Raw genomic sequence first — 15,781 nt, forward strand, 5'->3', positions numbered from 1 at the left:
AGCTGCAGCCTTGGGGCTTCCTGTCCACTTCCCCGTCTGGGACCGAGAGGACCGAGGTGGCTGGTCCTGTGCCCTGGGTGGGTCCCGTCCAGGGAGCGATTCTCATGCAGGAGAGCCTTTGGGCAGAGCGTCTAGGATTTTTGGTTTAGAACGTTTCCCCTCTACACAGAAAAGGAAGGAAGGAATGGAGGGAGGGAGGGAGGTAGGAAGGAAGGAAGGGAAGAAGAAAAGAGAGAAGGAAGGAGGAGGAGAGAGAGAAAGGAACCTTTCCACACCTCCTACTTCTACTTTTAGAGAAACTGAAAGGGTTTTTTTTACCCAACACAAACTCTCAAACAGAAGAGGCCTTTTTTCAGCAACACAAAACTCTCCTTGGTCTCCTGGGGATACTGCACCCAGCAACTCTGAAATCAGAGGGTTAAGACAGCCCTCTGCCCGGAGGAGGCGTGGGAAGAAGGGACCCCGCAGACCACGTGACCCGCGGGTGGCCACGAGACTGGCTCCCCGTGGCGTGAGTGGCTGGCCCAGCCCTTCCCCCCTTGGGGACCTGCAGGCCCGTCCTGTGCCCTGGGGGGTGTGGACAGGCTCCGGCTGACCGGGCTGCCGGCGGCAGGGTCCTTCTGCAGTGCCCCCCCCGGAGGGGTGGGGCACACCCCCCGCTGACAGCAGCAGCGCTCCCGGTACATCTGGCCCTGGGACCACGGCTTGACCACGTGTACCTCACACACCTTTTGCAAAAAATGATGTGATGGGCTAGAGGCAGAGCTACGGTTTGGAGTTTCAAAATAGTTCACGCTATTTCCATTTAGCTAAGAAACGAAAACAAAACAGTAACAATTAAAGTAAAAAACGGTTTCCAGAAAATCCATTAAGGCTAAGAGCTGGCCTGGGGTCGGGAAAGGGACAGCCACACCAGTCATGGCAGCGGCGGGAACCCGGAGGCCCCAGGCCGCGCGCGCTCCAAGGAAAGCCGCGGGCCACGCGCACGGCAGGGCCTGGCAGGCACGGGGGGCGGGGGGAGGGGCTGGGGACCCCGTCTTCTCAGAGCCGTTTTGCTATACTTGGAGACACTGTCGCTCTTCGTCTTTCCCATGTACAAAGCTAAACAATTAATAAAAAGGCACCTGGAGACAGCTGAGACTCATTCATTTCATATGACATATTTTAAAAAAAGATAAAAAGATTTTAAAAATACTCTGGTTAACAATGCACACCTCGTAACACAGCGAGCGATTCTGCAGCCGCTGCCTCGCTCGCTCGGGCTGGCGGGCTGGCCGTGTGCTGTGCTGTCAGGGAAGGAGCGAGCTTGCCGAGGGCCACGGCGGTGGCTCCCAGCAGGGGTGCTTCCTGCTCCTGTGCTGCGAGGTCGAAAGGAAGAAAGGAAGGGGGAGCCGCGAATATTTCACCCCTGGAAGGACGCCGAACGGAACCTTGGAATCTGTGGCCCCGCGGCCTGGAACCTTAAAGCCGATTCCTCGCCTACAAACTGCCGAGTGAGAACATTTCAGAGATGGACGCCCTTGGGTCCGGAGGCCCTGAGCCTGGGTCACACACATGCTCTTCGCACGCCGGAGACGGAGACGGTGGGATGGAGCCCCAGGCGGGCCGCTGGTTCTCAGGCAGGGGTTAGAGAAGAGAAGGGAGCGGCCTGCAAGAGGCGCGGCCTCCCTGGACCCCCGTCTCCCACCCCCCAGCCTTCCTAGTCGGCGCAGAATGGAGAAGCCCGGGTCCCGAGGGCTCAGGTCTTCCCAGGTCGGGGTGACGAGCCCTTGCACCAGTGAAACACACCTTCTCGTAAAAAGAAAAGAAAAACAAAGAAACCCGCTTCCTGCAGCGATGTTACAAAAAGCCAGTAAAAAAAAACTTTCCTAATTGCAATCTCGCGTTCGCAAGTGGGTAAAATCAATCATCAGGCGTCAGATACTCTTAAACCCAAGCTGGAGCCCAGTTCCCAGAGCTGACTGTCTTAACAAGGGTCGCCGCGGGGTCGGTGCCGCTCACACGAAGGACGAGAAGCCGGTGAGCGGAGTCCGGGCGCCGTGGGCGGCGGGCGCGAACACGGCGCTCTGCGTGGTGACCACCGCGCGCGGGGCTGGCCCGGCCTCGGCCCCCGCCACCGCCTCGTACCTGTGCGGGGCCGCGCCCGCGCGCCGCTTCCACGAGTTGTAGTAGGTGGGGTCGCTCAGGTAGTGGTTGACGAAGGAGTGCTGGGGGAGCGCGTCCTCGGACTCGGACTCGGTGCCCTGCGGATAGACGGATGGACAGCGAGGCGTCAGCCAGGCGGCCGGGGGGCTGAGGGGAGCTCAGGGGGCCCGTGGACACTGGGGCGGTCACAGACGGGGGGAGCTATGCGGGAGCGTGGCCGTGGGCAGCAGGGCTGAGCGGGGAACAGGAAGGGCCAGGAAGGGGACCAGTACTGGCCGCCCACGGTGGGATGGTGCCGGTCACCTGTTTCCTCCCACTTCCCCCACCCCAGACCTCCTACACTCCACACAAGCCGCGCACGGAACCCCCGGACCACCCCCCAAGAGACCCGGGCTGAGCTTGCGCCAAGCCAGGCAATGTGCTGTCTCACTGCCCTTGAGCCTCTGCTCCCCAACCCATCACTGTGCCTGAGCCCGTCCCCGGAGGGTCTGCATTGCACTCGTGCTCCAGGAGAGGTCTACACCCCATCTCCCGCCCAAGGAGAGGTCTACACCCCATCTCCCGCCCAAGGAGAGGTCTACACCCCATCTCCCACCCAAGGAGAGGTCTACACCCCATCTCCCGCCCAAGGAGAGGTCTACACCCCATCTCCCGCCCAAGGAGAGGTCTACACCCCATCTCCCACCCAAGGAGAGGTCTACACCCCATCTCCCACCCAGGAGAGGTCTACACTCCATCTCCCACCCAGGAGAGGTCTACACCCCATCTCCCACCCAAGGAGAGGTCTACACCCCATCTCCCACCCAAGGAGAGGTCTACACCCCATCTCCCACCCAAGGAGAGGTCTACACCCCATCTCCCACCCAGGAGAGGTCTACACTCCATCTCCCACCCAGGAGAGGTCTACACCCCATCTCCCACCCAAGGAGAGGTCTACACCCCATCTCCCACCCAAGGAGAGGTCTACACCCCATCTCCCACCCAGGAGAGGTCTACACAGCACTCCCACCCAGGAGAGGTCTACACCCCATCTCCCACCCAGGAGAGGTCTACACAGCCTCAAGGGGATGGTGTGTATCCTCGCAGTGCAGAGTACAGAAGAGCACGGGAATGTGGAAGGCCTAGGGGCCATAGCCTGCCCAAGACCGTGACGCAGGCTCCCACAGACCAATGGGATCCCATCCTGAGCTTGAGAGGGGGTGAGGAGGAGGTCTGTCCTTCATGGGACACACATTTCCAGGGAATGTCACGTCCATGCCGATCTCCGAGGGGAGGTTGCCAAGAAAGGACACCGTAAATGAACGTGGTGTCGTGGTGTCTGAAGTGCTACGGGCCCCTCCCTCTCCAGGCACTGAGGGACCTGACCCCTCACCATGCGGCCGCCGAGCAGCTGGTGGAGGAAGTGGGCCACCCATTGACGGCTCAAGATCAGTCCCTCTGAGGGTCTTTCCCCCCTTTTCTTTCTACAAAACAAAGCAGCAGTTTCTAGTAAGAGCATTTAGCCCGCACCGTTTCTATGTTCATTTTCTTGAAGTAAAACTCTGTGCCGTGTACTGTGTGGTCTTGGGAGTGGATTTTCAGTGCTGGAAGGTCGGCTGATCCAGACAGTGGAGGCCGAAGTGTTTTCCCAGAGCAGGGAGGGCTCCCGGTTCCCCTGTCCCAGACCTGCCAGGCGGTCCCGGGGCCCCTCCCCTGACTCCTGGGAGCTTCCTGCCCCCTGGTGGGTGGGGATGGTACCCAGGCTGGCCGGGCTCTGCTGTGAGGACCCGCACCCAAGACGCTCCCCAGACCCTGAAAGCACAGGGGTTCCTCCCCGCGCCTGCTACCCCGGACCTCACAGAGGCCACCTTCCATGTGCCAAAAATGGGTCTGCAGGCACGGTGGCTTCCGGCCTTTCAAGTTCAGGGAGGGGACAGGAATCGTGGCCGAGTAAAGCCCCTCCCCTCGCGGGGCACCCTGCCAGGTGAAGGTCGCCGTGGGCAGTGGGCAGGTGACTGGCTGGTCCCTCACACTCCAGCCGCCCACGGGCAGGGCGCCTCCCCGCTGGGCTCCAGGGCCGAGCCGTCAAGGGTTCAGTCACACCTGCCCTTTTTCCTCTCCCCGCAGGGTGACGGAGGCCTGGGTGGTATAAAGGACTGAGTGTCCCCCTAATGCTGGCTCAGAATCTCCGGGGAAGTCTTGGAAGAGCACAGCTTCTTGGGTGGCGGCTCCCGCTCTGCTCTCCTGACTCAGTGGGTCTGGGATGGGGCCCTGGAACGTGTATTCCCTGGAGGCTCTGGGAGGATTCTGAGCAGTGGCCAGGCTGGGGTGCGGGCAGGGGAGGAGGGGACAGTCGCCTTCCGGCCTTCACCTGGGGAGCAGCATTCTGTGCTGTGAGAGCGGGTGGCCTCTTGGCTGTGCAGACACCCCTCGTGTGCATACGGTGGAGCCAGAGACTTCTGGGATTTTTTCAGACACAGACTGAAACCCTCGCTCTAAATGGAATATTTACATAAAGTAGCAACGGTGAGTCACAGATCTGGGAATTCTCAGGACGTTAAATGTAAACCATCTGTGTTGTGACATCATACATGGCTGAGGCAGAGCTCCTGGAAACGGGGGCTGACAAAAGCGCCCTCCCAACACGTCCCAGAGGGAGGACAGCTCCTCCGTCACTGGACAGTGATGCCGAGAGGCAGCACAGCCTCTTTCCTGTGGACACTGCTCACAACAGAGTAGCCTCGTGCCACCTCTGTCGCTGCACCATGACCCTGCGAGGCGGGAGTGAGGATTCCGGCTTATGGATGAAAAAGGGCTGTGTGGGCCCTGGGCGGCGTGGGAGCCTCCCCTGAGCCTGGCCACCCAGGCCTCGGGGTTCCCGGCCCCAAGCCCCTCCTGCACAGCAGCTGAACAGGCTCACCACCCCCTAGTCGTCAGTCCCAAGCCCGTGATGCTCTGAAAACCAAAGGCTGTTTTTGCAACTTGTTTGGAGGCAGAGCCTGACCTGCGTCGAGCTCAAGTGCCGCGGACCCCGAGCTGAACTGCTGGGAGGCCGTCCGGTGTGGATGTCCTCAGGGGTTGCTGCAGAAACACGAGTGGGTTCCGCGAGAGTGCCCCCCGGCCCCGCTGGGGATGTGACCCGATACGGGACTCGGCCCCAACCTGAGAAACGCGCAGTTCTCGAAAGTGCATCTTTTTCAGATAAGAGGTCAGGCACCTGCATGGGTGGCGGGTGGTTAAGATTCATCTTCATCTGTTTTCTAGAGGCCTTGAGGGGCTTACGAGGCCAAGCTCTGTGTAAACTCAGAGAAAGGAGGACAGAGCTCGTGGAGAGAAGCTGAGGAATCTGTTATCAGTCCCTGAGTTGGGTCTGTCACTTCTTCAGACACTGATTTTGGTTCTAAATTTCCTGAAGCTCAGGGGAAGGAAGACACCGAAGCCCTCTTTCCTCACGAGGAATTCACGGAATGTTCAGGATTGGACGACAGCAATATGGCTCCTGGTTTCACAGACGGGGTCAGGGTTTATGATGAGCTGAAGACTGAACGTTAAGATTCAAGATTTCACCCTTCAGTGTTTGGGGTCCTCCCCACCCACCGTCCCAACCACGTGAGGACGAATGTGAGAAGTCGCGATTGGGTTCCATCTCATTTTGTGTTGGAGAGAATGGAGGCCCACAGAGGCAGTGACCATGTCAGGGTCATACTGGCTGGGGACAGAGTGGGGGCAGACCCAGCTCTGGCATCGCAGCCCAGGTGGCAGAGACAGAGGCTTCTCAGTAACCCTTCGGGGCCGCCTTCAACCCCAGCTGTATAAAAGGTTAGAGACACTTCCATGGGTGGGTCTCACACCAGGTCTCTCCAGTGATGGAAAGGCCATCATATGCGGCGGTCACTCGTTTTATAAACACGTCCCACACCCAGGGGGTGTCCCGGGGCACTTCTCTCCCCTCTTTCTACCCTTGTCCCCCCTCCTGCAGCTGTTCAGGATGTGGGGAAGCCGGGTTCACAGTCACCGAGGGACGAGGGGCGGCCTGGAAGGAGGCTCTGCGTTCCTGCGGGAGCCAGCACTTCTCAGAGTATGTCCAGCGCTGCTTCGGGAATGAACACATCACGTGTCCCACACTCATGTGTATGTCCACGTGATTAACAAAATGTAGTTCCACTGGAGACCTCTAGTAGCTATGTGTCCTCTAGGCCTGTGACAAATGTGGGCACTAAGAGGCCCTGGCAGGAGACAGTCGGGGTCGGCTGTCCAGCTCACAGTGATGTCCCAGTGTTTGCGTCTGAAGTGTGACCCTTTGAAGGAAGTGACCCTTGTCCCACCTTTCCCTGTGACATGGGCTGAAGGGCTTGACCCTCAGAAAGCAGTGACTGGCTAATGGGTGGGCGTGCGGCTTGAGCTGAGCCAGTCAGAACCTGCCCTGGGGTTTTTCCCACTGCATCTGAAGAGCAGAGTGCTTCATGTGGGGACCAAGCTGGGCGGCTGGCAGCCTTGAGCAGCAGGGCTGCAGGTCCAGCCGAGTGGTCCCAAACGCCACTGTGAGAGATCAAAACCATGGTGCAGAAAGGAGAGGAGAGACTAAGAGCTGCTCCTTTAGCTTCTTCCTGTTCATTTAGGGAGAGTGAGAGCGTACCCAGGTCTCATGACACACGAGGGCGGGGGCAGGGGCGGGGGGGGGGGGGGAGGGCGGGGGCGGGGGCGGGGCCTCCTGGCTCCTGCTCAGGTCTTGCCTTTGCCTTCACAAGAAGGCACTGAATTAAAATGCCATTCGTCCTTCTGCTGCCTGCCCTGCTTTTTGTTTATATGACATTATTATTTTTTCATGAGGATGTATTTTAGTGATTTAGAATTATTGACACAAAGGAAACACTGCAGGGTCTTCTTTTTAAGTTTCCTGTGTGATAATGAAATAGTGTTGTGTGTTGGTTTCCCAGGAAACCGTAGAAGGCCAGCCTGTGATTGGATGTGCTGGCAGACGGGCTGTGAGAGTTTCTAAAGGTGCATGGACGCCTGGCAAGCTGCTAATAGAGATAATCTCAGCACTGTGGGCACTATATGGGCGAGATGAAAGGCTCAAACATTATTAGGGAATTAATTAAGCAGGAGGGGGTTGGTCTAAGTTGGTTGGAGGAGAGATCTTGAAAACTGTTTCCTTGGATTTCGAAAACAATTTTTAAGATGCGATTTGAACAGTAGGCCTGATGTAATTCAGAAGCATCTGTGCGATAAGACAGAGACAGAGCCTCTTTTTCCTAAACAGAGGTACACAGAGAGCCACGGCACGTGTCATGTGACGCTGATGGCCTAATTCAGAGCAACTCTGATCAGTCAGGTTGGTGTGCACCTGTGAACGGATTCTTAGAATTTTCACTTGAGCAATATTTCTGAAAATTGGGAGAAAAGGATGGCATCACTATTTTTTTTTAGTGAAATATTAGCTTTGCAAAAGAGCTCTTCCGGCCAAGACCTCATAGGGTTTCTGGATCTGGAGGAGCGGGTGGACAGGAAGGGAGGTCAGGAGACCCCGCCCCAGTCAACCAATCATCAATACAAAGATCCTTCCAGGACGGTCACAGGAGCCAGCAGGTCCTCTCCCTAGTGGAACAATGATTTAACTGGGGAAAATGATCTTATAAACGTTTAGAGTCCCTGGAATTGGTGCCAAGGGCATATAGCAAAGGGGGGAAGACTTACTGCAGAAAATCTAAAATCACTAAAACCAGCAAGCTTCTGAGCCACTTGACCTATGATTTGCCCCCCCCCCCCCCCCCCCCCCCCGCCCCTCAGCCCAGGGTGACAGAAGCTCCACTCTGAGCACATGTGGCCAAGAAGACCCAGCCCCTAGTCCAGCAATTTGGTTCGACCTGGAGCAGGAAGCTGCCGGCATTTCTCATCCAACTGCCCGCCCCCAGCTCCACAGTGCAGAACTCTATGCCAGGCAGGTATGGCCAAGAGAACTGGGCTTCCTTCCCTCACGCAGCCTTCGCTGGGAGGCTGGACGATGTGCGTCAGGCACAGCAGGTCGAGAATACTGAGCCCTGATCGCCCCCACCCCAGCCGGCCAGGACGGAAGAAGTTCCACACTGCCCAGATGACCAGGGGCTGCCGTCTCCACCCAGCACCCCACTGGTTCAGCAAGTGCGTCACTATGGAGAAGAGGGCTGTTGGCCCCACTTCAGCTTTGGTGCTGTGACACAGAGGTCCTGCTAGGGGGAGAGTCAGTCCTTAAGAATAGAGAGCTCCCCTGCTCTGCCCGAGGGGAATGTCTGTATTTGGACCAGAGCAGGCCTAAGGGCATTGTTGGAAACAATAGCGACCACACGGGTGAGAAATTGAGAGGAAACTGGCAGCTCCACGATAGCAACAAGTGAAGTAATAATAAACCGGCCAAGAAGTTTAGCAGCGAGAACCAGGCAAAGACACAGCGAAGGAGAGCCCTCTCGGGGGTTAGAGAAAAATTCAAAGGTTAACAACATCCTGCCACTGCAAAAGGGCTGGGTTGTAACTGGATCAAACTATGGGGTAATTTATACCCTGGAGCTTTGTCAAAAATGATAGAGCTAGCAGGTAGTGGAGGTTAACAGCTGGGCGTGATACCCGTGGTGGGAGACAACCCAGAATCCTAATAGGGAGGCAAGAACGAGAGACAAGGGGACCCTGGCTAAGACCGGTCATCCCTGGTTGTCAGGGAAACTGCACGTGTGCCCAAGGCTGCAGCTCTGAGGGGTGACATCGGAGGGTATACACTGCTGAGGAAACGGACGTCCCTGAACTGGTCCAGGCAAGTCACTAAACAAATAAGCAGATAAGCGAACAACAATGACCACAACCAGCGGGGGCTGAATATCAGTATTCTGAGTTGATACGATATAGTATTGAAAGTGAGCTGTTTTCCAAAAACAGGAACGTGTGATCCATACAGAGGAAAGAAAGCAGGCAGCCTCTGGGGAGCCCCAAATATTGGCAAAGACTTTGAAAGTAGCTATTATAATATGTTCAAAGAACTGAAGGAGGTTTTCGAGAGAAAATGGCGGAAGAGTAGGACGCGATCACCTTCCTCCCCACAGATACACCAGAAATACATCTACACGTGGAGCAACTCCTACAGAACACCTACTGGACGCTGGCAGAAGACCTCAGACCTCCCAAAAGGCAAGAAACTCCCCACGTACCTGGGTAGGGCAAAAGAAAAAAGAATAAACTGAGACAAAAGGATAGGGACGGGACCTGCACCAGTGGGAGGGAGCTGTGAAGGAGGAAAGGTTTACACACACTAGGAAGCCCCTTCTCGGGTGGAGACTGCGGGTGGCGGAGGGGTGAAGCTTCGGAGCCGCGGAGGAGAGCACAACAACAGGGGTGTGGAGGGCAAAGCGGAGAGATTCCCGCACAGAGGATCAGGGCCGACCGGCACTCACCAGGCCGAGAGCCTTGTCTGCTCCCCCTCTGCGGCGGGCGGGGCTGGGAGCTGAGGCTCGGGCTTCGGTCGGAGTGCAGGGAGAGGACTAGGGTTGGCGGCGTGAACACAGCCTGCGGGGGGTTAGTGCGCCACGGCTGGCCGGGAGGGAGTCAGGGGAAAAGTCTGGACCTGCCAAAGAGGCAAGAGACTTTTTCTTCCCTCTTTGTTTCCTGGTGCGCGAGGAGAGCGGATTCAGAGCGCTGCTTAAAGGAGCTCCAGAGACGGGCGCGAGCCGCGGCTAAAAGCGCGGATCCCAGAGACGGGCATGAGACGTTAAGGCTGCTGCTGCCGCCCCCAAGGGGCCTGTGTGCGAGCACAGGTCATGATCCACAACTCCCTTCCGGGGAGCCTGTGCAGCCCGCCACTGCCAGGGTCCCGGGATCCAGGGTCAACTCCTCCGGGAGAACGCACAGCACGCCTCAGGCTGGTGCGACGTCATGCCGACCTCTGCCGCCGCAGGCTCGTCCCGTACTCCGTGCCCCTCCCTCCCCCCTGGCCTGAGTGAGCCAGAGCCCCCAATCAGCGGCTCCTTTAATCCCATCCTAATAATTATTTTTTATTTTAATAACTTTATTTTATTTTATTCTCTTCCTTCCTTCCTTCCTTCCTTTCTTTCTTTTCTATTCTATTTTTTCTCCCTTTTATTCTGAGCCTTGTGGATGAAAGGCTCTTGGTGGTCAAGCCAGGAGTCACTGCTGTGCCTGTGAGGTGGGAGAGCCAACTTTAGGACACTGGTCCACAAGAGACCTCCCAGCTCCATGTAATATCAAATGGCGAAAATCTCCCAGAGATCTCCATCTCACCGCCAGCACCCAGCTTCACTCAACGACCAGCAAGCTACAGTGCTGGACACCCTATGCCAAACAACTAGCAAGACAGGAACACAGCCCCATCCATTAGCAGAGAGGCTGCCTAAAATCATAATAAGGCTACAGACACCCCAAAACACATCACCAGACGTGGACCTGCCCACCAGAAAGACAAGACACAGCCTCATCCACCAGAACACAGGCACCAGTCCCCTCCACCAGGAAGCCTACACAACCCACTGAACCAACCTTAGCCACTGGGGACAGACACCAAAAACAATGGGAACTATGAACCTGCAGCCTGCGAAAAGGAGACCCCAAACACAGTAGGATAAGCAAAATGAAAAGACAGAAAAACACACAGCAGATGAAGGAGCAAGGTAAAAATCCACCAGACCTAACAAATGAAGAGGAAATAGGCAGTCTACCTGAAAAAGAATTCAGAATAATGATAGTAAAGATGATCCAAAATCTTGGAAATAGAATAGAGAAAATGCAAGAAACATTTAACAAGGACCTAGAAGATCTAAAGAGGAAGCAAGCAATGATGAACAACACAATAAATGAAATTAAAAATACTCTAGAAGGGATCAATAGTGGAATAACTGAGGCAGAAGAACGGATAAGTGACCTGGAAGATAAAATAGTGGAAATAATTACTGCAGAGCAGAATAAAGAAAAAAGAATGAAAAGAACTGAGGACAGTCTCAGAGACCTCTGGGACATTAAATGTACCAACATTTGAATTATAGGGGTCCCAGAAGAAGAAGAGAAAAAGAAAGGGACTGAGAAAATATTTGAAGAGATTATAGTTGAAAACTTCCCTAATATGGGAAAGGAAATAGTTAATCAAGTCCAGGAAGCGCAGAGAGTCCCATACAGGATAAATCCAAGGAGAAACATGCCAAGACACATATTAATCAAACTATCAAAAATTAAATACAAAGAAAACATATTAAAAGCAGCAAGGGAAAAACAACAAATAACACACAAGGGACTCTCCATAAGGTTAACAGCTGATCTTTCAGCAGAAACTCTGCAAGCCAGAAGGGAGTGGCAGGACATATTTAAAGTGATGAAGGAGAAAAACCTACAACCAAGATTACTCTACCCAGCAAGGATCTCATTCAGATTTGATGGAGAAATTAAAACCTTCACAGACAAGAAAAAGCTGAGAGTTCAGCACTACCAAACCAGCTTTACAACAAATGCTAAAGGAACTTCTCTAGGCAAGAAACACAAGAGAAGGAAAAGACCTACAATGACAAACCCAAAACAATTAAGTAAATGGGAATAGGAACATACATATCAATAATTACCTTAAATGTAAATGGATTAAATGCTCCCACCAAAAGACACAGACTGGCTGAATGGATACAAAAACAAGACCACTTCAGACCTAGGCACACATACAGACTGAAAGTGAGGGGATGGAAAAAGATATTCCATGCAAATAGAAATCAGAAGAAAGCTGGAGTAGCAATTCTCATATCAGACAAAATAGACTTTAAGATAAAGACTATTACAAGAGACAAAGAAGGACACTACATAATGATCAAGGGATCAATCCAAGAAGAAGATATAACAATTGTAAATATTTATGCACCCAACACAGGAGCACCTCAATACATAAGGCAAATACTAACAGCCATAAAAGGGGAAATCGACAGTAACACATTCATAGTAGGGGACTTTAACAAAGAACTGAAGGAGACCGTGTGTAAAGAATTAAAGTATGCTGACACTACCACACCAAGTAGAGAATATCAATAAAGAGACAGAAATGACTTAAAAAGAACCTAATGAGAAGTTCTAGAGTTGAAAAATACCATAACCAAAATTTAAAAATTCACTAGGGGGACTCAATGGTAGATTTGAGCTGACAGAGGAAAGGCTCAGTGCACTTTAAGATAGAATGATAGAGATTATGCAATCTGAAAAACAAACAGAAAAAAGAATAAGAAAAAAAAAAAGAACAGAGCACCCACCAAATGTGAGAATACACCGAGTGTACCAACATAAGCATAGTGAGAGTACCAGGGTGAGAAGAGAAAGAAAGAAGCAGAGAAAATACTGGAAGTAATGACTTAAAACACCCCAAACTTGGTAAAAAAAAAGTCTACACACCTGACAAGCTCAATAAACCACAAGTAAGATAAACGGAACAAGATTCACACCCAGACACATCATAGTTAAAATTCTGAAAGACAAAGACAGAAGGAAACTCTTGAAGTCAGCAAGAGAAAAATGACTTAACCAGAACAACCGAACTCAAATAATATTAACAGCTGACTTCTAATCAGAAAAAATGGAGGACAGAAGACAATGGGGTCACACATTCAAAGTGTTGAAAGAAAACTGTCAACCAAGAATCTTACATTCAACAAACTATTTTGAAAATGAAGGTGAAATAAAGACATTCTGAGATAAACAAAAACAGGAAAATTCATTGCTAGCTGACCTGCCTCACAGGAAACACTAAAGGAAGATTGTCAGGTCGAAAGCAAGTGACACCAGAGAGTAATTCAAATCCACATGAAAAAACAAAAAGCACCAACAAAGGTGATTACATAGGGAATTATGAAAGACAGTATAATTACCTATTTGTTCTCCTTTCTTCTCTTATCTGATTTAAATAGGAATTTCATAAAATAATATGTATATAATTGTATTGTTGGGCCTATAATATATAGAAATGTAACATACTTAACAATAGCTGTGCAAAGAGGCATAAAGAAATGAAGAGAACCAGAAATAGTAAATAAAAAGGTTAAAATGGTAAACTCTAAATAGATACTTGCTCACCTTTCTTCTCTCAACTTCTTTAAAAGACATAAAATTCTATCAAAGGATACCTATAAAAATGCATTCTTGGGGTTGCCACATATATGGACTTAATATGTATAATAATAACACAAAGAGGGGAGGAGGGAATGGATCTATACAGAAATATAGAGATTTAGTATAAATCTGAAGCAAATACTGATACTAGGGCAATCACTATAAATGGTACACTAGAAAATACCCACTCAAAAGAGAAGATGACAGCAAAGGAAAAAGAGAGAAATAGAGATATGAGACTTATAGAAGGCAAACACCAAAATGGCAGAGGTAAATTCTGCCTTAGCAGTAATTACATTAAATGTGAATGGATTAAACAACCTGGTGAACAGGTAGAGATTGGCAGAATGAATAAAATAACATGATCCAACTATATGCTGCGTGCAAGAGACACATTTTAGATGCAAAGATTCAAATAGGTTGAAAGTGAAAGGATGGAAGTGATACACTATGTGAACGGGAACCAAAAGAGAACTGGAGTTGGCTGTACTAATATCAGACCAAATAGACTTTAAGACAAAATTGTTACTAGAGACAATGAGGGACACTCTGTACTAATAAAAAGGGTCTATCCATCATGAAGATACAACAGTTATAAACATATATGCACCTAGAAACAGAGCCTGCAAATACATGAAATTAAAACTGACAGAAATGAAGTGAGAAATAGACAATGTTAACAATGATAGTTGGAGACTTCAGTACAGCAGATGGCAGAAGATAAGAGTGTAGAAGACTTGAACAGCACTACAAATCAACCAGGCAAAACAGACACACACGAAACTCACCACACAGCAACAGCAGAGCAACACACCCTTTTCAAGTGAATTCTTGCAGCACAGACCAGATGCTATGCCATCAAACAGGGCTCAATACATGTGAAAGGACTGAAAATATACAAAGTATGTTCTTTGACCACAATGGAATGAAATTAAAAATCAGTAACAGAAGAAGATTTGAGAAGCTCATAAATCTGAGGAAACTAAAACACACACACCCCTAAATAACCAATATGGCGAACGGGTGACTTGTGTGGTATGTGAATTACATCTCAGTCTGGTTGTTTAAAAGATGTGGTTCAAAGGAAGTGCTCCCACTGGAGCTGGCACTCCCAAGATCCCTCTGTTGGGATCCCACGCATCTGCCTACAACTCTCCCAAATCATAAGGGTCAACGTCGGGACCCAGCAAGATTATGGAGCACAGAATTCTGGAAGAAAGATGGGCCTCATCCTATCTACCTGAGAACCCAGGAGCACACAGAGAGCCCAGACGTGCGAGTTCTTAGCCTGGACTCCACGGGGCCTTCACTGGAGGCGACTACCACAGGCTTCAGGGGGGCCTGGAGCCCCAGATTCAAGGTGAAAATCCTGGGTGGAGAGAGCATCCACAGCTCTGATCAACTTTCTTGAACCAAAAAGCATCTGTCAGACTCACAGAAGGAACCCCTTCCTCCAGGCACAGGGCTTGTCAAGGCCCCCCCTTCACTCAGCCACACGTCCCGGGGCTACGACAGCTCAGCTCTGCACAGCAGGTCTGGCAGGAGAGATGGAACTGCAAGCCCGAGGCCCATCAGTGTGTGTCTGGGGAAGACGTTCTAAAGCCTCGTCAAGGGCTTCCCTGGTGGCGCAGCGGTTGAGAGTCCGCCTGCCGATGCAGGGGACACGGGTTCGTGCCCCGGTCCGGGAAGATCCCACATGCCACGGAGCGGCTGGGCCCGTGAGCCATGTCCGCTGGGCCTGCGCGTCCGGAGCCTGTGCTCCGCAACGGGAGAGGCCACGGCGGTGAGAGGCCCGTGCACCACACACACACACACACAAAGCCTCGTCAAGCCTCGGCTCTGATCTGTTACGTGAGGACCCGAACAACCTCCTGGCAGGGCGTACTGTGGATTCCACGTCCCTCTCCTCCCCTCCCCCCGCCGTCCTCCCTCCCTGCCTCCTTCCTCCACGTGTGTCCACGTGTATGGACTTAGGAACGCGTGTACGTGTGCACGTATGCGTGTGTGCATATGCCTAGCTCAGTGCCTGCACGCGTTTAATAGTCCTCCACGCAAATCAGCTGAAATCTGAATCTCAAAACACCCGCATGTGTGAGAGGAGCAGCAGACTGAATGCCTCTTATCAGCCCGTTCTGAGAATGCTTTCATGAACAAAGAGTCCAGAACTGGTGAATCCAGTCCTGACAGCGCTGGGAACGGCCACAGGTGCCTGGGAGCTGGGCTGCAGGAGATGGTGAGGGCGGGGGTCAGTAAGCTCTGGACACATTCGGGGGGGCTGGCTGTGTGGGTGTGCGTCCAGCCTCAGCACCTGCATGTGGGGCGACCTTGGCCTCAGGCTTGTTGTGTGAACAAGGACGAGAACCGCTCTACCTCGCAGGGCTGGTGTGAGCGTCGAACGAGCGTGCCCGGCCCAGAGCAGGCGCCCAGTTAGTGCCCAGCACACGCGGAACCGTGGAGAGCGCAGCCCGCACAGCTGACGCCCGGTCACTGTGAACACCATCCGCGAGGCCTGACGGTCTAAGCGCGGCAGGCCCAGGAACCGAGGACG

The 15,781-nt window shown here is 52.4% G+C and overlaps 1 protein-coding gene across 1 annotated transcript in view; it reads right to left on the minus strand.

Annotated features, from left to right (window-relative positions):
- Positions 1-1,391: 1,391 nt before the first annotated feature.
- Positions 1,392-15,781, minus strand: part of SDK1 (sidekick cell adhesion molecule 1) — an 816,979-nt gene continuing 802,589 nt past the window's right edge. Inside the window, exon 45 of the mRNA XM_079943718.1 lies at positions 1,392-2,243. Within this exon, the coding sequence (XP_079799844.1) occupies positions 1,998-2,243 (246 nt within the window). The 3' untranslated portion in view covers positions 1,392-1,997. The remainder of the gene's footprint in view (positions 2,244-15,781) is intronic.

The sequence above is a fragment of the Stenella coeruleoalba genome (genome assembly GCF_951394435.1).
Source record: "Stenella coeruleoalba genome assembly, chromosome: 15".
In the NCBI taxonomy this organism is placed as follows: Eukaryota; Metazoa; Chordata; class Mammalia; order Artiodactyla; family Delphinidae; genus Stenella; species Stenella coeruleoalba.